Source organism: Triticum urartu, chromosome 3A, assembly GCF_056163025.1.
Source record: "Triticum urartu cultivar PI428250 chromosome 3A, HENAU_Tu73, whole genome shotgun sequence".
Classification (NCBI taxonomy): domain Eukaryota; kingdom Viridiplantae; phylum Streptophyta; class Magnoliopsida; order Poales; family Poaceae; genus Triticum; species Triticum urartu.
In genome coordinates, this window is record NC_141875.1 from 117,097,910 (window position 1) to 117,123,213 (window position 25,304).

Genomic DNA, 25,304 nt, shown 5'->3' on the forward strand with positions numbered 1-25,304 from the left:
GGGCCCCATGCCACCCTTGCCCGCAGCCTTTTGTTCCTCCGTTTACACACGAGAGCACGAGTTGTGCAGAATTTCTGACCCAAATCAGGGAGCATTATTTTTCATTATTTTGTTACTGTCATCTCGTCTGCACAGCTCTTCCAGTTCTTTGAAACGGTGGTACTAATTCGCTATGCCTTTTTATTTCAGATTGAAAATTGCAACTATCATTAGTAACTAACTGGAATGGATGCATTGTTATTATTATGGAAAGGTGAAAACCCAAGAGGAATAGTACTTGTCCTAGTCAGAGGGCAGCTTTCCGGGGCATGCACATTTCCAGTTCTCTTCTCTGACTGCGCTCTGGACCAATTTTTTCATGATTCATCCATGACCCAAACGCGGCAATTATCATCCACAGCTTTCAGGTCATTCGGTTATTCATTTCCCATGCACACTCAGAAACTCCAGACCGGACAATAATATTCTCCATCTCATCCTGAACATGAACCATACTCTACTACTAACAAACTTCACTTTCTAAAGAAAAGAAGAGACGGCGCAGCTAGCTAGCCATGATACACAATCAGGCACGGAAGGGTCCAAACGGCCCTCCGCCGGAACCAATCATCCCGGCTAGCGTTGCATGGCAGGGACAGACAGCGAGTGTGACAAAACTGCAAGCTCTTTTACATGAATCCATCCTTCAATCTAATGCAATATCATACTCGCCTACGACTACGATCGATCGGCTTAATCATGAGCTCGGCAGTTCGTTGCGCGGTACGCTCGATCGATCATGCCATGGCCATGGCCATATAATGCTTCCTACTCCAATTCCTCCAGGATCACGTACGTACCTTGCAGTCAAAGCATGCAGCCAAGGCTAATCATCCCATCTAAGCCCGCGCTTATCAACTTGTGCAAGACCGTCGATCATGACCATCGCTAGCCGCCGCCGCCAACCAATACTTTCATAAGCCTGGCCTACCTCATCAGCTTCGGCTAGTACACCACCGATCAACGCTGGCGAGGAACGTATGAATGATCGCGCATGATTATGTCTAAAGCAAACGTATGTTTCGTTAATGATTGATTGAGAACTGAATTTTTCCGCCGCGTCGGAAGAAATGTCCCCCTTGTGCGTTCTAAAGAAAAAAAAGTACGGTGTGCACCGACGAGACGAGGAGCACTCTGTGGCGAGGTTTTGTTGGCCGGTCAGTCGATCGTGCGTGATAATTCGGATTAAGATATGTACGTACGCATACCTCGTTTTAACAGGTCGACATCGGTTGGAAAAGCGGGGAATTGATTAACAAGTCGACCTAAATCGTGTTTGTTCTTTGACTGTGGTCTATATTGCGGTAGCCCTAAAAAAAACTTTGTAAAGCAGTCCTGTTTTCCTTTCCTTCGTAGCACTACAGTACTACCAGAAAGAGAGAGAGAGAGGGAGAGAGAGAGAGAGAAAACTGGAGATGTTCAGTCTGCTGTCAGCGCAAACGAAATGCTCTGGCTTGTTCATCAACCCCAGACACGTCCCGAGGTTTTCTGTACCGGCACGTGCTCCGGACGAGCGACCGATCGGGAGCACGTGTGAACGAGCTTCGTTTTCCAAATTAAACGCGGCGAAAGCACATGATCACCGCACGGATCTACTAACCACGAATTCGGGGCGGACACGCACGCACGCACGGCGTGTCCTTTCACTGGCCACGTACGCGCGGTGCTTTTCCACGGATTTAATCCGGGCTTCCATCAGCCGCTAGCTGTTCGATGCACGCACACGGTGCGCCGACGATGGCCTCTCTACCAGGCTTTCCTTCCCAGAAACTTGAACGGATAGCCGCCGCTGGCTGCCGACCGGCGAGGGTGAAATGATCAGACGAGCGAGCAAAACGTACGTCGGCGTGTGCGCACTCCCATGGCAGAAAGGCCATGCATGGAGCGTTGGAATGATAAGGATTCGCCGGGGGTGTTTTTTTCCCTTTCTTTTTCTGGCGGTCTTTATGTTTCTTTTTTCTTGAACATTGGAGTATGTTGCTTTTAAGCTATAGTAGCTGGTGTGGTCATGATCGAGTGCCGTCCGGCCGGGCGATCCCATGTGACAGAGGCCGGAAAGGTAAAGTACCATGTTTATTTAGCTTTGGCCCACGTCTTGGCTTTTTTTTAACATCAGTACAGACGCAAAGCGCTCATATACACGCGTATACACTCATCTTTATAAATGCACACACGCACATCATATTTTTATGAGCATCGTCGAAAGACTGAGCTAACATATTATCTTAAGATTTACGAAATCACCGTAGACGCCTCGTCGTCCAAGGGAGCGTCTTCTTCTACTGAATGCACATCGCCGAAAATCCTGAAATAAATCTAGAAATAAATGCGAGCATCATGATTTGAATCCTAATGAGTTAGGGATACCACAATCCTTTTAACCATCCAATCACAGATTGGTTTGCCGGCCCACATCTTGCCTGCTTTGAGATAGTGTTCTCAAATGCACTCACCCTGGGCCCTGTCCCGTGTCATCTCATGGCCCATCATGCTGGGCTTCTCTTTTTGGTTCAATTCGATTCAATGGCTCGCTTTGAGTTTGATTGGCTACAAAGATAACGGAGGTAGGGCTAGGCAGAGGACTAGGACTAGTAGGTGGCCATGAACATCTCCCCTGTCTCTCCCAAGAGAAGGAAAAGAAAACACCTGGGAGTAGATAATGTGATGTGTGGTGTGGGTGTTTGCATATTTCTGACAAAAGATTCACAGATGACATGTCCACAGCTTTCGTCGCCTCGCCTAGGGGCTAAATTTCGTGTTTTGACTTTTTTTTTAAATCTATTCGAGATTTGATTCTAGTTAAAAAAAACGAGATCTAACCCTTTTGCTATCGTCAGAGACCATAGCGGTAGGGTATAACAGCCTATCACCAAGGACCGTGGCGGTAAGGTTGCATGCCCTACTGCCAAAACCCGCCTAAGTATTGAACACAGTATGTGCTCGTGCTTACCATCAAGCACTTTGACGATAGGGTTGTGCAGTCTACCGCCAGCCTGTTTGGCGGTAGAGATGTTTCCTACCGCCAAAGTCTCTGGCGGTAGGTTGTTAGACCCTACCGTCATGGACTCTGACGATAGCAAAAGGGTCAGATCTCGAAATTTTTTTAATTTAGGGTCAGATCTCGAATAGGTTTCGAAAAAGGGTCAAAACACGAAATTTTGCCTCGCCTGGGCAGGACAAATTTTGTGTTTTGACTTTTTTTGATAGTTGTTTCAGATCTGACCCGAGTTACAATTTTTTTGGGATCTGACCTTTTTCTACCGCCGGGGTTCTTGGCGGTAGGATATAACAGCCTACCGTCAGGGTCTCTGGCGGTAGAAAACTTATCCACATCAGCAGCACGGACCCCTACAGCTAAACACGATGTCGATAGCTATATAACCCTACCGTCAAGGTGTCCGGCCATAGTTACAAATACACACTGTATCTGATACTTAGGAAAAATTTACGGTAAGGCATGCAACCCCACCGTTAAAGACTTTGGCGGTAGGCTGTTATACCCTACCGGCAAGGACACTGGCGGTAGAAAAAGGATGAGATCCCAAATTTTTTTGCATCTGAATCAACTTACGAAAAAGGGTCAAAACACTAAAATTGTCCGCTTGGGCAATGCAGGCGCTGCGTCGTGTCCTGCGTGGCGTGCTTGCGTTGCATTGCTACCGGTGAACGAATCGATGGCAAGCCTCCGTGCGTGGGTGCATGCGTGCCGAGGCCGGCTTGCTTCCTTTTCATTCTTTTGGTGGAGTTTAGTTTTGCGGTTCGCATGGAAAGATGCATAGTGGAATGCACAGCAAGTGCAGTAGCTAGCTAGTACTCATGGAAAAGGAGACAGACCTTGGCTACCACGTTGTATTCTACACGTTCGCGCATGCATCAGCAGAGCATTGCAGTGCAAAGCACACGTCTTGTATGCTTGAAAAGAGTGTTAAAGTCGTGAAGACGAACTGGCGGTGGACACCAACGGAATAGATCAACAGAGCCATGTTTACAGGATATACACGGGACAGAACACCAGCAGGTTTAAACATGGTTTTGGAAGAAAATAGTTGCGTTAGTGATGGAATATAGACAACGGTTTTGGCAAATACAGTTGTTTCCATTTGGAATATAAACAACACTTTTGGTAGATACAGACATACAGGGATAAGAGCATCTCCAATAGCATGTGTATATTTCAATGTTACAATGGTCTAAAGAGATTTCCTTATATACACGTCTAGTTTTGCATCAGAACGTCTATATACAGGGATCATGACAGGTGGGCCGTCGCTCGAGAGAGGAAGAAATTATGACTGCAGCTAAGTTTAGATGACGCCTTCACAATGTCCAGGCGTGGACATTGTCGAGATCGATTTAGAGGATGTGTATATTTGGACGACCATATAGACAAGTTGTTGGATGTCTGTTTTGGTTTCACGTCGTGAAAAATAAGTATAGACATTTATATAAACAAGTTATTAGAGATGCTCTTAGCATTTGGATGATGGGAGGAGCACATGCGCAGACTTGGAAATTGGAGCCTCGCGTGTGGCTTTGGCACGACATGTGAGACTAGTGCTTACGCTTGGACCAGACCATGGTCCAACGCAACACCGGAACTCCTCTCTCCCTCCTATGTGGCCGATATTGCTGAATATGACAAACGGGCCCAACCTAATAGGCCTACTTATCGGGGGCACATGGTCTATCCCATAGTGCTAAAGAAAATGGAGGGGTTGTTTAGTTCGTTGCCACACTTTGCCACATCTTATTTTAGACAAATTTGTTCAAGTCAGGTGAGTGTTTAGTTTTAGTCACACCTAAAGTAAGAATTTTTTTATGAGCAATGAACCTCATTTGTCATAGACACAAAAAATATGACAAGATTTTTTTAGGCAAGCCAAAGAGTGACTAACAATTTGAACAATTCAAATAAAAAAAGTGTGGCAAAAATCATGTGGCAATATATGACAAAGATAGTCACAATTCAAACAGGCTTGGAATGTCTGAAACAACCTCACGCGTGTTAATCGAGTGAGAAATACCCTACGAGTTACGGGTAGACCGAAGCTCTTTTTTCCCTTTCCTCCCACCCTCCCTTTTCAGCCCTTCACTACTCTACACCCCCTATCTGTGTCGGGCAAAGCCTGGTTGGCGTCGGCGGTGGCGGGGCCTCCCCTCTCCCGTGCTCGTGAGTGGTCGACGCGGGAGACTTGCGAAGCGGAGGTGTTGAGCTCACGTGGGGCTTGGCAGGGGGGGGGGGGTAGCGGTGCCCTGATGTTTGTAGGGGATGGTGCACGGATGGGGCTTGGCTAGGTGTGCTGCGGGTGGAGCTCGTGCTGGCAATGCGGAATCAAATTCCAACGTACTCGGGAGCGACACTCTGGTGCCCCAGCATGTTTGCTCATTCGGGCTACACGAGGCGCCCTCCCGTCGGCACGGGGGCATGGCCTTGTTTGGGCCATGCCGATGGTCGGCGTCGGGTGATGGTGGCGTGCGGGTTTTCGCGATCTGTGGGTGTAGATCTAGGTTTGCGTTGTGGCGGGTTTCAAGAGCTAGTCTTGGTCTGGCTTGTCGAAGCTTGCTACTCCCGCAGACTGTCTTCTAGGGCTGCCCCAACGATGATGCTGGCTCGCCCTAATGATTCGCGTCCCCGTCCGAGGTTGGATATGGCACTTTGCCTGGGTTCCTTGGCACATGGATCGACTCTGGTGTTTGTCTGTCCTGGTTGTGGCTGTGCTACGACATGGTAGTCCTCCCTTGCATAGTTCGTGGTCAAGCCTGTGTTCGGCACCTGATGTCCTGGCGGCAGTGGTGTGTTGGTATTGGATGTCGGGGCGGCACCCATGGATAGTGAGGCGAGCAGCGCTGCAAATAGGTGTGGCGATGTGCTTTAGATGGTGAGTCGCAAAGTGGCGGGTGAACTTGTGAAAGCCGTCCCCAATGATGGAGGTCAAGCCCTGATCCGAATCTGGAGTACCCGGTCCGCAGGTGTGGGGTCCTCATTGCGGTGCGTCTGTGATATGTTTTCCATGATGCGGCGGGTAGAGGAGGTCGAGCAAAAGCTTCGCGCCTTAGACCATCGGCGATGATGCATGTGGGTGGCCCTCTCCTCTTGGGATGCCGCATTGACCCTCTCCCGACCTTCCGACACTCAGGGTGAAAATCTTTGTCCGCTTCGGCAGATATGACGGTGACGATGCTTAGCATTGTGCCCCTATTGGGGCGTCGCCGATGAGTGTGGAGGTCCCTCAGAGCGTGACGGCGTGTCTTCTGTGCTTCTTCTCTACGACGCGCTTGACGCATTTAGTTTTATGCGTGTTTGGTTTTAGCTTTCTCAGTTTGTTTTGGCGTGTCTTTCATTTGATCAACTTATGGGAATTTTCTTAGCATGTTGCGCCATTTACACATATATTTTTATTAGTATAAATCACGCTCGAAAGCCCTGTTCCAAGCATAACAGATGGAGAGGCACTGATGCACACAAAATGGTGGGCTCAACAACTATGGTCCAAAATGTCCGTTTGGTACAGTACTCTACGGCATGGTCGTCTGATTTGTCGATGCTTGTCTCCGAAGCAAATCAGTACAGTACCAGAATATTTCCCTTCATTTGAATAAAACGCCGTGTGTTGATCGTTGCAGCAGGAGATGAAGCACGGACAGGCCAAGTCACCCGACGACACCTACATTTCATCGTCTCCCGAGCGGCACATCACGGAAGCTGTTCTGCAAGCTCATATGCAACCAATCGGTGTCGAATCAGCGCGCGGCTGGCAGGTGGGCCTACCACATTATCGCATATATAATCTGAATTCCCCTACAACGTGTTTGGCAAAAAATGGAAGGGGAATGGAAGTTTAATGTAAGGAGTTGTATTGAGATTAGACACGGGATGAGTCGTTTTATTTTCAATCCTTTGTTTGGCGCATGATAAAAATTATGTGTGAGAGTTTGATGAGAAATTGTATTCCTGTGTTTGGTTCCTGGGAATTGACAAGGAAATAGATAAGGGAAATTAACGTAAGTTATGATGAAGGGCTAAAATTGACTCACTAAAACAATTCCCTTCCAACTCTCACCCCCTCCCCTGTTAATAAAACGATGGGAGTTGGAGTCTCAAATCCCATAACTATTCCCTTATCAATTCTCAATCCCCTAGCCAAACAATAGATTTGAAATCTCGTACCCCTTTAATTTTCATTCCCTATCTCTAACTACCCTCAACCAAACATGAACATGCTGCTACAAAAATATAATAATCGGAATCATCCCTGATCCGGTGGCGAATCACGTCCGGGCACCGGCAGGGGAAACAAGAATCGTGCGTGCAGAACGAATTAAAAAAAAGAACAATTTCGACCAGGCCTTCCCTACCGCACCGCCGACCTGCCACGTGTCGCGCGCGCCGGGCCGGGCGGGAGGGCATTACGGGCAAAGCGCCCGCGCGCATTGAATCCGAAATAAATACGCCCCGGGGGATCAATGGCCGGGTTTGGAAGGAAATAGTGCTACTAGTCCAGTTTTTCTCTCGTCGCCGCCTCCTCCCCATCATCAGTGACACAATAGCGCGTCGTCTCCCCGCCGGCGCCGCCCTCCCGTGTTTGTGTGTGTGTGTCTCTGACTCTCTCTCCATCGCGTGGCGTCTGCCCCGGACGAGACGGCGGCAGGTCGGTGTCGTGGGGGACGAGCACGAGCCTGCCTGCGCCGACCACGGGTCTCCGGCCCCTGCCTGCCCCTTGTTTGATTCCGAGACAGGCCGAGGGAACCAGGGAGGAAGAACGAGGGGGCGGCGGCGTGCGGAGAGGGAAGGGCGTGTGGGTTGCAAGATTGGTTCGTGTTTTTTGCTCACGGACGAGAGATAATCCACGCCTCCTTCGTCCTCTCGCTTCGTCACAATCTGGTGAGTTCTCCTCTCCTCGTCTGTGATTTCAATCAGTCGCGTGGTTCCGCCGCTGCCGTTTCTTTCTTCCGCTCCATTTTTCGTAGCAATTTAGCCACGACCTGTTTCCTCCGTTGATTATGGCAGTAGCAAAGATCATCTTGGCCTCGAAAAACTTAACATAGGTTTCTCACTCTCGAATTCGTCAGTTGCTTAATAATACTACAAATTGCTTTTTCTTTGTCCTGGCGTGGTACGAGAGGTCATCTTGCTTGTTTGAAAAAAATTGTGCGCACGAGGAGGAGGGGGGGAAGAAATCTGGCCTTCGGGTCAAGGAAAAATCCAGAAACAGCACAGCGCTCCTTGTACTTTTGCTCCAGTAGCTTATTACTGTAGTTTGTTTGCTGACGCACCCAATGCTAATTTTTTCCTGCTAAATCACGTGGTTTGTTTTTGATGCCTCGCTAATTCAGCATGAGATGTCATCCAGTATATACTAGAGATCGCGACGTTCCTAAGCTTGTGCCGCAAAAGTCTCGGTGGCAAATCAACCACACGCCATTGCCTACCGGAGCAAAACTCTCGCCAAAATCACCAGCCGTAAGTGAGTGAGTGACCAGCATCAGGAACGCAGCACTCAGCCCCGTCGCGTCGTGATTAATTTGGCGGGCTTTGAATGCGCTCGTAAATGGCTGCTAGGGCGTGAGATAGACCTTTTTTCTTCGAAACAATTCCTTATTTAACATTATTTTAAATTTCGCTTCTTTATTTGACACTGATTTTTTTCCCTATATAACAATGAGTCTAAATTTTATGCCATTTATAACACTTTCGTCCATTTTAGGCCTAAATGACACCTGAAAAAACCCTTTTACCCCTCATGTGATATGAGTGTGTGCGGAGCAATAGCGCACACACATAACATCAATTCGGGGAAGTAGTGCACACACACAGACAGTGGCGGTAGCACACAGGCACACGCACACAGGCACACGCACACATGCAGCAGCACACACACCATCACACACACACGCATAGTACACATATGCAGCAGCACACACACCAGCACACACACGCGTAGCACACACAACTGTAGCAACACACACACGCACACACGGACGCAGCAGCACACACGCAGCACGCACGCACACACACAAACTCGCAGCAGCACACACAGCACGCACACACACAAACACGCAGCAGCGCACACAGGACGCAGCAGTAAGCATGCGCACATAATCATATCATATAAGGGGTAAAAGGATCTTTTCAGATGTCATTTAGGCCTAAAAGGGACGAAAGTGTTATAAAAGGCATAAAATTTAGATGAAATTATTTACCGATGTCAAATAGGGTATAAAATTTAAGCATGGTGTTAAATAAGGAATTCTCTCTTTTTCTTTTGCGAGTGCACGATTGGTCCTCCTCGCATTCTGCGTACTGTCCACCACGTCTACCAGGCACCACGCACGCACGCACACGGGCCGGGCCGGTGGGCCACGGCGCGCACCGACCTTTGTCTCCTGCCGTAGAGCGCGAGCTACTGGTACGCATTGCTTGTCGACTAGTACGAGTATTGGCTACGCTGTTGTTGACCTGGGCGGCTGCACTGTACTGCTGCTGCTCGCGCGCGCGTGGCCCGCATGCCAGCCGCGGCGCCACCGGTCACGGCCCACCTGCCAGCCGCGCCGGGTGATGTGATGTTACCACTCACTCGCTTACCATCATCATCATGAGAGATTAACGTGAGGGTGGGACCCGTGAACTGTACTGTCCGTAGAGTTACTGTACGTGGACTCGTACGCATACGTTTAGGGCTGGGGAGTAGAGGTACTTTTTTGTTGTCGAGACAAGAGCGGGAGTACTCGAACAGTGAAAGTGTGAAACCAGGGCTGGCTAACGGGCGGCAGCGGTGTGCGTACGCGTGACTGTTTGTAAGCCAAAGCCGTTGCAGCCTTGCAGGGTGCAGTACACTGGCGCCACCACACAGCAAATTTCTGAAAGTGCCGCTAGAGGTACCGAACACTTGCACCTTCTTTTTTGAAATGCTTTGCACTTGCAGCCTGTTTGGCAAACACTTGGACAAGGGAACAAGAGTCTGCATAAAGATGTTTATGAAGTGATTAGGCAGGGGAAGTAGATTTTTACTCCCATTCCCTTATTTGGCATATGATGGAAATTGACATGGGATAGAACTCTGCTCACGAATTAACAGGGTACTCTGGAAAGAAATGGTGGGAATTGGGTTCCTTAACTCCCAGTCCTCTTCCTACTTAAACTCCCATTCCCTCTAATCGAACAGTGAATTTTTAATCTCCTTACCCTTCAACTCCCATTCCTTATCTTTAATTTCCCTGAACCAAACACGCCGTTGGTTCTCACAGTTCCGGTTTTGTGTGTCTTTTCCTTTGTCATTATTTCACCGCACCCTGCAAATAACACAACCATGACTAGTCCAACTCTGAATTGTCATAACCAACAGCGACAGATAATTTCCTTCATCAGTCGCACTCGGCGTGTGTGGCACCTACGCACTCACCGGCAACTACACGTCGATTACAAGTGGAAAATTAGTACTAGTACAACCTTGCAGCAACTCACCGTCCATGATTACGACCGACCCACCGTCGAGTCCTCTGCCACAAGTTTATATTATCACCGCTGTAAGATTAAGATTAAGGTTGCTGTAAGACTAAGATTAAGGTTTTTTTTGGGGGCCACGCATGCCGTAAGATTCTACCACCAACAGCAATCGACGCGTCGTGAAGAAAGAAGCCATTCATCGAACCTGACAATCACAGAATATACAGATGATAGTATTAATAATAGTATATATACCTTTAATAGCAGTGGTACCATCGGCATTGCTGGTGGACGGACGTATTTGGTTCGTCAGAATCTATTCCCCGCGGCCCAATTGCTGATAACCAAATACCTTAATCCGACGCGATTTGACGTTGGCGCGGCGCATCATGAGAATCCTACCCCCCGCATGTGCAGCGGCATCATACCGTCAACCGGGGAGGGAGGTGGCTGAGGCGTCATTAGGCTAAGTGGCACGTAGTAGCACTATATAATTAGCTGCCATTGGTACATGAATATATAATACATGGATTAACTAGAGCAACATCTCTGCCGTTACACAGAATTGGCCTTGGTTTTATCCGTTTCTCTCACCTTGGATGCGAAGGTGAAGCAGAAAATTTTAGCCTGCAGTGGTTCTGCGGGTGCACGTGAGCCCTGAAGCTCTTCTGGGGAATAAACAGTGCCGATTAGTCCTTTAGCCTGAACGCGTAGCGCATCTTTTTTGTACCATTTGGGGCATTTTTTATGCGCAATTTTCACCCAAATCCCTGCGTGTTTGCATATTTCGGTAGGTGACCCTTTTGAGCCTGAACTCTGAATATGAAATTACTGCCAGGGCCTGGCACAAGTTCATTCAAGGAAAGGGCAATTAGGCATGTCCGTGCTGGGTGCTCTTGACTTCCTTTGTGTTGTGTTGTCATATGTTTTCTGGCCCAGCATGTAGTACGACCACCATGTCTCAAAAAAGGCATGAAATTCCCGCCGAGAAAAAGATAGCCACGTGAGATCGATCACCTACTACTCCTACAGAACCAGCGGCGGTGGACACAAAGATGTTTGGGGCTGTACTAACTCCTAAGGCCTCCTTTGGTTTAGAGGAATTTCATAGGAATTCTAGAGGATAGGATTCTTATAGGATTTTTTCCTTTAGAGCCCTTTGGTTCATAGGAATGGATTTTTATTTCTACATAGGATTGGTTCCTATCCTCCACATTTCATAGGAAAATAAAAATGAGCCTAGACTCAATGAAAAAATTACTTTGGTGTCAACCAAATGACATCTTGCTTCCTATTCCTACTCATATGATTTGAGATACATGTCATCTCATTTTCTACAAGATTCCTATTCCTACGATAATGAACCAAAAGAGGCCTAAGTGGTAGGAATCATTGCTGCTAAAGCCGGGAGCTTAGTGCGACAGCACAGTAGAGCTCTGCAATGTGCTGTTAAATGTGTGTGATCGGCATCCTCCAGCCCTTTTTCTGGACTTGTAAGCGGTGCCCATCAGGAATGTGTCACTCGAGACGCACATGCCACGTTTTCTTGTCAGGTTTGCGTATGGAATTACTGGTCTAGTAGCAGTGGAGACACTAACGACGAGGGCGGGCGATTAGCCGGGGAAATTGGGATTAACATTGGATCCGTGCTTGATTTGCAGATGTAGGAACATTGGAGGGAGTAAACATTGCTAGCATAGGACATTGTCGGGCTGTTTTGTTTTTGTAAAGAAGTACTGAAACATCGAAGCAAATAAATTATTAGGGTTTAAAGGGCCTCGAGAGGTGTCGCGGGACGGACTCTGCCCCTCGGGGTCCTCTAGAGTTGCTCTAGATTTTCATCGGGGTCTCGTCCATTGTTGTGTCGAGCCATTTTTCTATTAGAACGGCACAGTTCCAAATGCGCGAAAAATAGCACCCCATAATGGGGGAGTAATTTACCCTCGATTCCTACCGAAACCGGATAGATTTTTCCGAAAATTCAGTGGGGAATTGTTGCCATGTGTATTCAAGTTCCACGCATACTAGTTTATGACCCTTGTTTTTGGGAGGCCAGCGCCCTCCTCCCTCCCACGATGAGTGCACCAAACAACACCTGCTCATAACTGTGGCACTTGCAAGGCTCCAAGGGCAAGGCCATTGCTGTCAGCCAAAAGCCGTGCCCTTTATTAGGTTTCGCTGCCGCCATGTGTGAGCCCCGGAAGCCCTCATCATGTAGTCTGCGTCCGTGCCCCTTGTTTCGCGTATGTAGGAGCGCCGTTGCTGTTAAGGAATTTATTAAAGATTACTGTATGTATGTGCGTGGGGGATTAGATTAGACCAGATTATGGCGACGATTGCATTCACATCGCATGTCGACGCCGACGCCGCTCACTGTCGCTGATGACGGAGCGCACGCACCTAAAATAGTAAAGAGTAAATAGTGTGGATGGAGCCCGTCCCGGTCGACCGGGAGCCGGTGCGTGTGGTTTGCGTGCCTTGGCCGGCTCGCGCTGGTGGCGACTCGGCGATGGAGATCACTTGGATTTGAGAGGGAGATGGCGCTGCGACTTGTCGTCCACGGCCATGCCAGGAAGGCGCCGCGACATCCATGTCGAATCATTTCCAAGCGTTTTGGGCGCAACCGTGTGCGCTGCGACTGTTGGTGCCACTCTCGGCGGGTGTTTGGTTCCATTGCCAACGTTCGGCGCGCCGTGCACCTTTTTTTTCTTCTTCCAGTTGTGTTGTTTTGGCGCCATTTGTTTGGGCCGCAGCAGGTCCAGCACGTCTGCCGCTGCTGTCTCGTGGCGAGCGGTACGGTGGTAGCGAGGGGCGGCTTTTGGGTTTTTGGCACGAGCGCGGCCGGCACGGCTGCGCGAGGCTCACGCGCCTGCTTCGCTTTGGCCAGGCGTGTCGGCACGTGTGCGCGCGTGTGGGGCTCCCCCCTCCGCCTCCGGTGAGTTCAACGGTTGAATGCGCGCTGACGAGGAGCGTGCCCGTACGCGTACCCGGGAGATGACGGAGACAAGAGGAGAGCGCTCGCCGTATCCTGCCCCAGTTTTTTTCTCTATCGATGACATCCAGCACCTATTTATCAGTTCCTAGATTTGGTTTGTCAGGATTAACTACTAGTGGCCTCTTCTTTTGCACGAATCAATTTTTACCCTTGAGTAAATTTCTTCTGGCTGGAAGATGAATTCTTACCGTCAAAGCTAGAAAAAAACGACTGTTTGTGCCTACCTCTACCGCATGGTGTCATCGGTAGGAGCACTGCGGCACAGTGATACGCGTCGGCATGCACGCTCCGCTTTTACTTTACAGTATCCCCCAAATATTCCTGCTGAAATTTATCCCACTCCTCCCACCTTCGTCCCCCCCTCCCTCTGCAGAGACAGCACACCCGAGCCAGGAAGGAGCAGCGGACGGAACCCAGCCACAAAGAGGGGACGGGAAGCTGGAGGGGAGCCGCTGAGCAGCAATGGAGGCGCATATGGCGGCAGCCCGCCCGCCGACGCACCACCACAGCCACGGCCACCACCAGCAGCAGCAGCAGCAGAAGGCGGCCAACCTGGCGCGCACCTTCACCAAGCTGCTCCGCCGGAAGCGCTCCGACTCCGCCGCGGCGGCGAGGGCCGGGGCCGGGCCCAAGGAGGCGGATGCGCCGGCCTCCGTCGCCGGGGACGACTACGACAGCTCCCTGGACGCCACCACCCCCACCACTGCGACGGCGCCCGCCATGCCGTCGCTCAGCAAGCTCAAGCTCTCCGGGAACCTCGCCGCGGCCTACTCCCTCGACGCCTTCTTCAGGAACGCCGCAGAGAAGAAGGCCGCCGGGGCGCAGCAGCCGTCGCCGCCGGCCGCCGCGCCGGATGCGGCCGCGGACTCCCTCCTCGCCAATCTGTTCGCCGGCGTCTCGGCCGTCAAGGCGGCCTACGCGCAGCTGCAGCTCGCGCAGTTCCCCTATGATGCGGAGGCCATTCAGTCCGCGGACGCCGCCGTCGTCGCGGAGCTCACCAGGCTGTCCGACACCAAGCGCAGGTTCCTCAAGGACCCCGCCGGCGCGGCCAGGGACGCCGCGGCGGCGGGCAACACCGCCCTCTCCGCGCATGCCGAGGAGCAGCGGCATCTGCTCAAGACGTACCAGATCACGGCGCGCAAGCTGGAGGCGGAGCTCCGGACGAAGGATGCGGAGCTCGACCGCGCCAAGGGCTCCCTCGATGCGGAGCTCCGGGCGGAGCGCGCCATGGAGGTGCGCCTGCATCCGGGCCGCACCCTCGCGTCGCTGGACGAGCTCCACGTCTCCGGCCTCAACCCCACCCACTTCCTCACCGCCCTGCGGCACGCCGTGAAGTCGATCCGCTCCTTCTCCAAGTCAATGCTCAGCTCGATGCAGGCGGCCGGGTGGGATCTGACCGCGGCGGCCGCCGCCGTCCACCCAGGCGTGCCGTTGCGACGGGCCGGGGACGCCAAGTTCGTCTTCGAATCCTACGTCGCCATGAAGATGTTCGCCAATTTCCACCGGAGGGACTTCAATTTCAGCTTCCTGGACGAGCGGGAGTTCTACGAGCGCCGCCGCTTCTTCGAGGAGTTCACGGAGCTCAAGGCGGCGCCGGCCAGCGTCTTCCTCGACGTGCGGAACGGCCGGTGGAGCGGGTTCGGCAAGTTCCTGCGCGCCAAGTACCTGTCGCTGGTGCACGCGAGGATGGAGACGGCCTTCTTCGGGCGGCAGGAGCAGCGCGGCATCGTGAGCGCCGGGCCCGGGTTCCCGGAGAGCTCGTGGTTCGCCGAGTTCGCGGAGATGGCGCGCCGCGTGTGGCTGCTGCATTGCCTCTTCTACGCGTTCGACGGCGGCGAGGAGGAGGACGGCGCGTCCATCTTCCAGGTCCGGACGGGCGCGCGGTTCGCGGAGGTGTACATGGAGAGCGTCAACGAGGGGCGCACGGAGGACGCGTTCTGCACCGCCGCCGAGGACCGCACCGTCGGCTTCACCGTGGTACCGGGGTTTAGAGTCGGCCGGACGGTGATCCAATGCCGCGTGTACCTGGCGCGGCCGGGCCGGCGGCCGTGAACCGGTTGTAGCAACAAATTAGAACCGTCCTGTTTGTAGCGTCCGGCGGACGACGACGACTGGGGAGGAAAAATCCCATTTTGGGGCGGCCGTCGAGGTCTCTCGCCGGCCGCCGGCTGGGGTGGTGATGAAGATCATGGTGGTGGTGGGGGTTATGTATCTATTAAGGGATGTAGCGATGTGATCATAATATAAGTGGCAATTTCAGTTCGGACCCATGATCCAGTGTTCTTGCTGTCTTCTTGTCTTGCAGTTTCTCTATTTGCCCGGCATTCTTGCTCAAGGTCAAGTACTGATCAGCTATGCAGCGTTCCACTTCATGAGCATTCTCTTCCTGATGGTGTATCACCAAATTTGAGCATTTTCTTTCTGACGGTAGCACAAATTTTCTGATCTGATCAGGTTCGTGTGCAGATTCCGAACTGCACGTTCGTTCATCCGGTGAACATGGTCTGAATTCTTGGGCCTTCTTTGATTCATAGGATAGGAATTTTACAGGAATAGGAAAATCATAGGAAGTGAGATGACATGCATCTTAATTCCTATAGAGAAAGAGATGTCATTTGATGCATAGGATAGAGTCTTAGCTAATGTTTTTTTTTTCTCCAAAATGTGAAGGATTGATTCCTATCCTACATAGGAATAGGAATCCATTCCTACAAACCAAATGACTTCAAAGAAAATTTTCCTTTATAAATTTTATCCTATAGAAATCTTATAAAATTCCTACAAACCAAAAGAAGGCCTTGAATGGTGTTTTTGTTCCCATTTTCGTTCATCCGGTAACAATAATAAACTGGTTTTGGTTGTTTGTTGATGTGGGCTTGGTGGCACGTACGTTGGAACTTGTGACCTGCTGTTTTGCAGTTGGTTGGATCCCCTTGGTGGCTTGTGATCGAGCGCGAAAAAAGTATGCCATCACAAGGAGGCGTATGCCGCGGACTAGTTAATAATCTTGCTGCTGGCCTGTTTGTTTACGCACACGGCGATACGGGAGCAAGACAAATGCTGGTAGAGGGAGGAGAAAGGCTCTTCTCTCTCTCTCTCTCTCTCTCTCTCTCTCTCTCTCTCTCTCTCTCTGCTTACGCACATGGCGATACGGTTGGGTTCTATAAGTTGTATATGCTGCCATTTTATTTGGTTTTCATGGTGCAAGATCTGGAGAAAGGCGGCCACTTATTGTTTCGATTGTGTGTCAAGGTAAAGGAAGATACTTGTATATTTGTTCCTTTCCACCAAGCCATTTTGCTTCTGCTTTTGTGGTTGTAGGAGAGTATTTATTTAGGGACGATGATAGCCTGTCTGAATTGCATTTGTTTTCGGACGGAAATACAGCTGCGTGGCACTGAACCAGCTGCAAAGATGCGGAAAGAATTGCATTCCAAGTCTAGGAGCAGGAGTAGGGCTTTTTGTTCCATCACCATTGTCCACCTCTGAGCTGCTTGCTGATTGCCTTTCCTTTTCTTCTTCTTTTCTTTCTGGGGATGTCACAACGGCCATTTCTCTGTCGTTCGGACAATGGCCCAGGCCAATCTGGATTCGTTTGTGCACTCAGCCCATTAGCCCATGGATAACTAAGTGTGTCTGAGAAGCCCGTTTGGACTTGGGTCGTCAAGCTTGTACTACTTACTTTTCATTTGCAAAAAAACTTACTTTTCATTTGCAAAATTTACTTGTTACAACAAGTACTCCTTCCAACCAATGCAAAAGCTCTTAGAGCAACTTCAACCAGCCGACCCAAACTGTCCACGTGTGTTCGTTTAGGTCGAAATGGACCAAAACATCGGTCCAACGCGCTGACCCAAATCCAAACCGCGTCCGCTCGGTGTTCGCCTAGACGCATTTCAAGCCCAAATTTGTGTCTGGTTTGCATCCACGTGGACACGAAACGGACACGGTGCACGCCCTCTCGATGTCTGCCACGGCCTCACCTGTTGGCCTCCCAACTACCGCCCACGCTCGTATTAAACACGACCACCGACCCCGGCCCTGCCTGCCAGTGGGTGGAAGCTGTTCTTTTTAATGCAAGCGTGCGCCGGGGCGGCGGCGGGGGGGGGGGGGGGGTCATCCACTTCCATCCTCCCGTCCACATCTAGCCTAACTTGCCCCTCGTCGGCGACAGGCAAACCCTAGCGTGCCATGGGCTTCTTCAGCGGCAAGGGCAAGGGAAAGTTTTGCCCCGGCGCGAGCTCGTCCCGCGCCTCGCCGGCGCCACCTCTTCGACGCGGCCCGCCACCATGGGAAAGGGAGTGGTTGTACGTACCAGTGCATCAGGTGCGGTGTCACTAGCAGTACCGCCAGCCCATCCGATACCTAGATGTCATCCTGCCCCATGGTTGGCATCTAGGCCCGCACCGCATTCCGCTGCTGGCGGTGCCCCCGGTCGGCGCGGGGCACACAGAGAAGGTGTGGAGGCGCAGCGAGCTGCTGACGACTTCCAGCATACGCATCGAACTCTCCCAACTGGGAGGCCTGGTTTGCATAGAGGACGAGGAGGAGCGCCGCCGCGGCGTCCAGGTCAACCCCGCCATCACTCCACCCCCCCTCCCAGAGGAGGAGGTCGTGGCCTACCAGGCTGCGCTGAAAGCCAACATGTAGTGCGCTCTGGAGGAGAGCAGGCGCGCCGAGGACGCGCATCGGGATGGTCTGGAGGCCCAAGGTCAAGCCGCCGTGCATGGAGCCCGAGTCAGAGCTGTACCAGTGGACCGGCTAGCTCTGCGAGTGGGTCCGTGCCCCGCTCGTCTGGATTGGCGCGAGACTGGAGCAAGAGGCGACATACCTCCAACAATGGAGGGCGCGCGCGCTGGCGGAGTAACGCGAGAATGGCGAGCGTCGGATGAAACTGGAGCAGCGCTGGGCACGGGAGGAGGAGGGGTAGGAGCGCGCCCGCGGCGCAGCAGTGCAGCCAGCGGGCAGACGACGGAGGAGGCGGTGCGAGCGGCGTGGGAGAGCGCTTTCCCCTGGGCTGGGGTGGGCCGGCGCCGGCGTTCGACCTCACCGACCCCGAAGAGGAGGAGGACGACGATGATGCCTAGGGCAGCGCGTTGACTGTGCTAGTTTTCTCTAAAGTTTTTAAAAACATTTATTAGTGTTTAAGTGGATTATTCGGCTATTGACCAGCAATTAATGTTTAATTATATTTAATTTATGTTCATTTCGGCCACGTATTTTCGACACTTCTTAATAGGTAACGGATAAAACACGCGTCCGTTTAAGTTGCAGTATTAGAGTTGCCCTTAGCAACACTAGAGAGAAACGACCATTTTTCTCACAAAAAATAGTAGTAGTAGAGAGAAATAATCAAAGCACATGTTGCAAGCTCTGCTAGTCTAGTCTAGTCATTTCGTACGGCCGGGCGACAGGGCGTGTCAACATGTCATGTGGCAATGCGAATCCAAATCTCAAAACATTCCGATTCCTTATCCTCACATGCCTGTCATCTTGGCCATGCGCTATGGTTACGGGCCCCTTAAAGAATGACATCTGAGAGCACAAGAATTTGCCTCATGGTCCACTTGGGCAGGCACTAGGCCTTGCTCATGAGCCCCTACAAGGCCGTGCCTTTTGCTTTCTGACGGATTCAATCTGGTCATGATAGGATTTGCTAGGAACGTTTCAAATCTAACATTGAACTGTAACGACAAAAAACAAAGATTTGTGAAGTGTGCTTTGAGGTGCTCTTGACCTGCAATCGTGCTCTCATACTGCTCAAGCTGGAAGATTTGTTTATGATGTTTAGCATTGGCTATGAGGTGGGTATATTTGGTGTTATTATAGCCCTCTGAACATGCCTCACTTTGGCACGTTCGAACCATTTTGTCTCCTCCCATATGAATTTCGCAAGTTGGGCATCAATGTAAGAGTATCTACAACTTGACTTGACAAATTTGAAATCTCAAACGCCTGCGGATGTGTCCAGGAGCGTCCGCAGACACTTACCCGTCATGCCTCAAATAATACATCCCACATCCGGAGACCTCAAACTAGAAACCTCACAAACAACGTAAAGCGATCTTTGAGCGGGGCTCGTCCGGCTCCGCCGTGCCCATGTCCGACGGCCAGATGCGCTACCCAGAGTGTTGGTCAAGTCGCCCACAAGGTAGAGTAGGGCATGGGGCATGAGCCGACTCACGGGACTCAAGGCGCCACTGCCTCCCATGCCTTACTCTTTCTCGTTGGAGCCCGGAACCTGAACGGTGCCGACGGACATCAGATCGATGATGGATCTGTCCTAGGATGAGCTAGCGACATCCACCACCACGTGGTTGCGGCGCCCGGATTGCTGCACCATATGGGGCATGGTGAATGCGACCCCGCCTCGCCGACGTCCACCGCCGCGACGGCTGCCACTGCCTCCCACGCCCGCTGCCTCACACAACGAGCATGCTGTTGTGACGCCCCGACTTAATCATGCACTAATCATACACGTAAATGCACACGATCAAGATAAGAGACTCATGGGAAGATATCACAACACAACTCTAGACACAAATTAAAGTCATACAAGCTTCATATTACAAGCCAGGGGCCTTGAGGGTTTGAATACATAAGCTTGAATACAAACGAATAAGCGGAAGCAACAATATCTGAGTATATAGACATAAAGAAAACAGTCTGCCTTAAGAAGGCTAGCACAAACGATAGCAATGATCGAAAAGTCAAGGCCTCCTGCCTGGGAGCCTCCTAACTACTCCTGGTCGTCGACGACCTCCACGTAGTAGTAGGCACCCTCGGGGTAGTAGTAGTCCCCCGTGTCCGGATGGGACTCTCCTTTGCGTAGACGGCAAGTTTGGTGATCACATGTGTAGTTTCCTATCTCTGTAAACCGACTCTGTACAACCCTAGCCCCCTCTGGTGTCTATATAAACCGGAGGGTTTAGTCCATAGAGGCAATCACAAATCATACAGGCTAGACATCTAGGGTTTAGCCATTACGATCTCGAGGTAGATCAACTCTTGTAACCCCTATACTCATTAAAGTCAATCAAGCAGGACGTAGGGTATTACCTCCATTAAGAGGGCCCGAACCTGGGTAAACATCGTGTCCCCTGCCTCCTATTACCTTCGATCCTCAGACACACAGTTCGGGAGCCCCTACCTGAGATCTGCCGGTTTTGACACCGACAGCCACCACCGCCCGATTCAAAGGATCAGGGTTTTCATTCGGAGCAATACGAAGGATAAAGAGTCACCGCGACGACTGCTTCACGAAGGGGATGACAGCCAAGGCCATCATAACCAATTATCCCCCACCTCTTGGCCTTTTAAGGCTCGTTGATATTTAAATTAATATAAAAGCCTTCTAATGATTATAAGACCCTTTTATATATAATTTAACATCACCGAAAACATTTTCCACCTAGATATATTAATTATCGAGAATACCTGGTATTGCCCAATAAACTCCGAAACCCTTTCGGTCACCCCAAAACGCTTCTGGATCCTCTTGAGACTATTTAGAATATTTATGAAAAAAATTAAAAAATATATTATCATCACTCCCGTCCCACTAAAACTCTGCAGATTGTGATTGCCTTAAGCTTGTGACGTCGTAGGTTCGGTAACCCATAGACATGAACGAAATCGTTCGTTCAATGACCGATAGCGGAGCCGTGGATGTCCATATTGATCCCTATGAGCACACGAATAATATTCGAGTGAACCTTTGGCTATCATGTGATGTTCCCTTTGCTTTGCGATACTTCACAAAACCCGGGATGTATCGATATCCTCTTAAGTCATCACATGCTCACTATACTGTTATCCTTATTACCTATTTTGTTCTTCTTTCTCGTTGTTGTATTCCGGCATCCCCGTGACGAAGTCACCTGTGTATGGCCAGATGATGATGGATGCCGTCACACCGAGAGGCCCCTAAGAATATATCTCCATCGTTGGAGGAGCAAATCCCACTCCGGAGCTATCTAGTCACTTGTCAAACTTTCCGATGAGCCTGTAAGTTTTCGATATGATCACCGTGACGTTTGAGCAACCCCAAAGTCCATTGTACAGTAAGAAGTTGCTACTTCTTGAGCTTGCATTGATTTTTCCCTTGAAGAGGAAAGGGTGATGCAACAAAGTAGAGAACTAGAGATAACTATGTCCCTCGGTTAGGAACCAAGGTATCAATCTAGTAGGAGGCACAAGCAAGTCCCCAATATACACACCTGCACAAACTAACAAACACTTGCACACAACGTGAAAAAGGGGTTGTCAATCCCTTCATGGTCACAAACAAGAGTGAGATCTAATAGAGATAGGTCTAAAAGATAAATAAAAGAGGAAACTAAAGTAAATACAAATAAATTGCAGCAAGGTATTTTTGGGGTTTTTAGTTTATAGATTTGAAAATATATGATGGAAAATAGACCCGGGGGTCATAGCTTTCACTAGAGGATTCTCTCTTGAAAGAAAACATACGGTGGGTAGACAAATTATTGTTGAGCAATTGATAGAAAAGTGCATAGTTGTGACGATATCTAAGGTAATGATCATGAATATAGGCATCACATCCGTGACAAGTACACCGAAACGATTATGCATCTACTATTATTACTCCACACATTGACCGACTCGTGCTTGCATCTAGAGTATTAAGTTCATAAGAACAGAGCAACACTTTAAGTAACTGTTGGGGAACGTAGTAATTTCGAAAAATTTCCTACGCACACACAGGATCATGGTGATGCATACCAACGAGAGGGGAGAGTGTGTCTACGTACCCTTGTAGACCGAATGCGGAAGCGTTAGCACAACGCGGTTGATGTAGTCGTACGTCTTCACGATCTGACCGATCCAAGTACCGAACACACGGCACCTCTGAGTGCTGCACACGTTCAGTTCGATGACGTTCTCGCCTTCTTGATCCAGCAAGAGGGGCGAAGTAGTAGATGAGTTCCGGCAGCAGACGGCGTGGTGACGGTGTTGGTGAAGAACAATCTTCGCAGGGCTTCGCCTAAGAACTACGAAAACTATGACGGAGGATAAACTAGAGGGGACGGGGTTGTCGGCACACGGCTTGGTGTTTCTTGATGTGTCTTGGGTGCTAGCACTACCCCTCTATTTATATGTTGAGCCTTGGGGTCGAAACTTGGAGTAAAAGTGTGACACCCCTGATTCAATCGTACACTAATCATACACGCAAACGTGTAAGATCAAGATCTGGGACTCACGGGAAGATATCACAACACAACTCTACAAATAAAATAAGTCATACGTGTCTCGGTCATGTCTACATTGTTCTTGAACCCATAGGGTCCGCACGCTTAAGATTTCGATGACAGTTATATTACGAGTTTATGAGTTTTGATGTAGCGAAGGAGTTCGGAGTCCCGGATGAGATTGGGGACATGACGAGGAGTCTTGAAATGGTCGAGACGTAAAGATCGATATATTGGACGACTATATTCGGACATCAGAAAGGTTCCGAGTGATTCGGGTATTTTTCGGAGTACCGGAGAGTTACGAGAATTCGCCGGGGAGTATATGGGCCTTATTGGTCCATACGGGAATAGAGGAGAGAGGCCAAAAGGAAGGAGGCGCGCCCCCCCCTCTGGTCCGAATTGGACAAGGGGTGCAGCCCACTTTTCCTTGTTTCTCTCCCCCTCTTTCCTTCTCTCCTACTCCAACAAGGGAAGGAGGAGTCCTACTCCCGGTGGGAGTAGGACTCCCCCCTTGGCGCGCCCTCCTCCTAGGCCGGCCGCCTCCCTCCCTTGCTCCTTTATATACGGGGGCAAGGGGGCACCCCATAGACAACAGTTGATCATTGATCTCTTAGCCGTGTGCGGTGCCCCCCTCCACCATAGTCCTCGATAATATTGTAGTGGTGCTTAGGCGAAGCCCTGCGACAGTAGAACATCAAGATCGTCACCACGCCGTCATGCTGACGGAACTCTTCCCCGACATTCTGCTGGATCGGAGTTCGGGGATCGTCATCGAGCTGAACATGTGCTAGAACTTGGAGGTGCCATAGTTTCGGTGCTTGATCGGTCGGGCCGTGAAGACGTACGACTACATCAACCGCGTTGTGCTAACGCTTCCGCTTTCGGTCTACGAGGGTACGTGGACAACACTCTCCCTTCTCATTGCTATGCACCACCATGATCTTGCGTGTGCGTAGGAATTTTTTTGAAATTACTACGTTCCCCAACAGTGGCATCCGAGCCTAGGTTTTATGCGTTGATGTTGTGCACGAGTAGAACACAGGTGAGTTGTGGGCGATATAAGTCATACTTCTTACCAGCATGTCACACTTTGGTTCGGCGGTATTGTTGGATGAAGCGGCCCGGACCGACATTACGCGTACGCTTACGCGAGACTGCTTCTACCGACGTGCTTTGCACACAGGTGGCTGGCGGGTGTCAGTTTCTCCAACTTTAGTTGAACCGAGTGTGGCTACGCCCGGTCCTTGCGAAGGTTAAAACAGCACCAACTTGACAAACTATCATTGTGGTTTTGATGCGTAGGTAAGAACGGTTCTTGCTCAGCCCGTAGCAGCCACGTAAAACTTGCAACAACAAAGTAGAGGACGTCTAACTTGTTTTTGCAGGGCATGTTGTGATGTGGTATGGTCAAGACATGATGCTAAATTTTATTGTATGAGATGATCATGTTTTGTAACCGAGTTATCAGCAACTGGCAGGAGCCATATGGTTGTCGCTTTATTGTATGCAATGCAATTGCGCTGCAATGCTTTACTTTATCACTAAGCGGTAGCGATAGTCGTGGAAGCATAAGATTGGCGAGACAATAACGATGCTACGATGGAGATCAAGGTGTCGCGCCGGTGATGATGGTGATCATGACGGTGCTTCGGAGATGGAGATCACAAGCACAAGATGATGATGGCCATATCATATCACTTATATTGATTGCATGTGATGTTTATCTTTTATGCATCTTATCTTGCTTTGATTGACGGTAGCATTATAAGATGATCTCTCACTAAATTTCAAGATAAAAGTGTTCTCCCTGAGTATGCACCGTTGCCAAAGTTCGTCATGCCCAGACACCACGTGATGATCGGGTGTAATAAGCTCTACGTCCATCTACAACGGGTGCAAGCCAGTTTTGCACACGCAGAATACTCAGGTTAAACTTGACGAGCCTAGCATATGCAGATATGGCCTCCCAACACTGAGACCGAAAGGTCGAGCGTGAATCATATAGTAGATATGATCAACATAATGATGTTCACCATTGAAAGCTATTCCATTTCACGTGATGATCGGTTATGGTTTAGTTGATTTGGATCACGTGATCACTTAGATGATTAGAGGGATGTCTATCTAAGTGGGAGTTCTTAAGTAATATGATTAATTGAACTTTAATTTATCATGAACCTAGTCCTGGTAGTATTAGCATATCTATGTTGTAGATCAATAGCTCGCGATGTTGCTCCCCATTTAATTTTTATATGTTCCTAGAGAAAACTAAGTTGAAAAATGTTAGTAGCAATGACGCGGATTGGATCCGTGATCTGAGGATTATCCTCATTGCTGCACAGAAGAATTATGTCCTTGATGCACCGCTAGGTGACAGACCTATTGCAAGAGCAGATGCAGACGTTCTGAACGTTTGGCTAGCTCAATATGATGACTACTTGATAGTTTAGTGCACCATGCTTAACGGCTTAGAATCGGGACTTCAAAGACATTTTTAACGTCATGGAACATATGAGATGTTCCAGGAGTTGAAGTTAATATTTCAAGCAAATACCCGAGTTGAGAGATATGAAGTCTCCAACAAGTTCTATAGCTAAAAGATGGAGGAGAA

The 25,304-nt window shown here is 50.0% G+C and overlaps 1 protein-coding gene across 2 annotated transcripts; it reads left to right on the top strand.

Moving 5' to 3' along the window:
- The first annotated feature begins 7,504 nt into the window (after window positions 1-7,504).
- LOC125543176 (protein GRAVITROPIC IN THE LIGHT 1) lies at window positions 7,505-15,746 on the top strand. Of its 2 annotated transcripts, none has more exons than XM_048706430.2 (2): window positions 7,505-7,921; window positions 13,852-15,746. In XM_048706430.2, exon 2 carries the CDS (start codon window positions 13,941-13,943, stop codon window positions 15,528-15,530), a length of 1,590 nt encoding a protein of 529 aa, XP_048562387.2. In that variant the 5' UTR covers window positions 7,505-7,921; window positions 13,852-13,940; the 3' UTR covers window positions 15,531-15,746. The 2 variants fall into 2 exon arrangements, with proteins under 2 accessions (XP_048562387.2, XP_087402694.1); XM_087546568.1 differs by lacking the exon at window positions 7,505-7,921 and adding an exon at window positions 13,438-13,723.
- Window positions 15,747-25,304: the final 9,558 nt, after the last annotated feature.

What these genes read in the sequence shown, in the direction of transcription:
- LOC125543176 (XM_048706430.2), top strand. Translation starts at nt 13,941, where the DNA reads ATGGAGGCGCATATGGCGGCAGCCCGCCCGCCGACGCACCACCACAGC.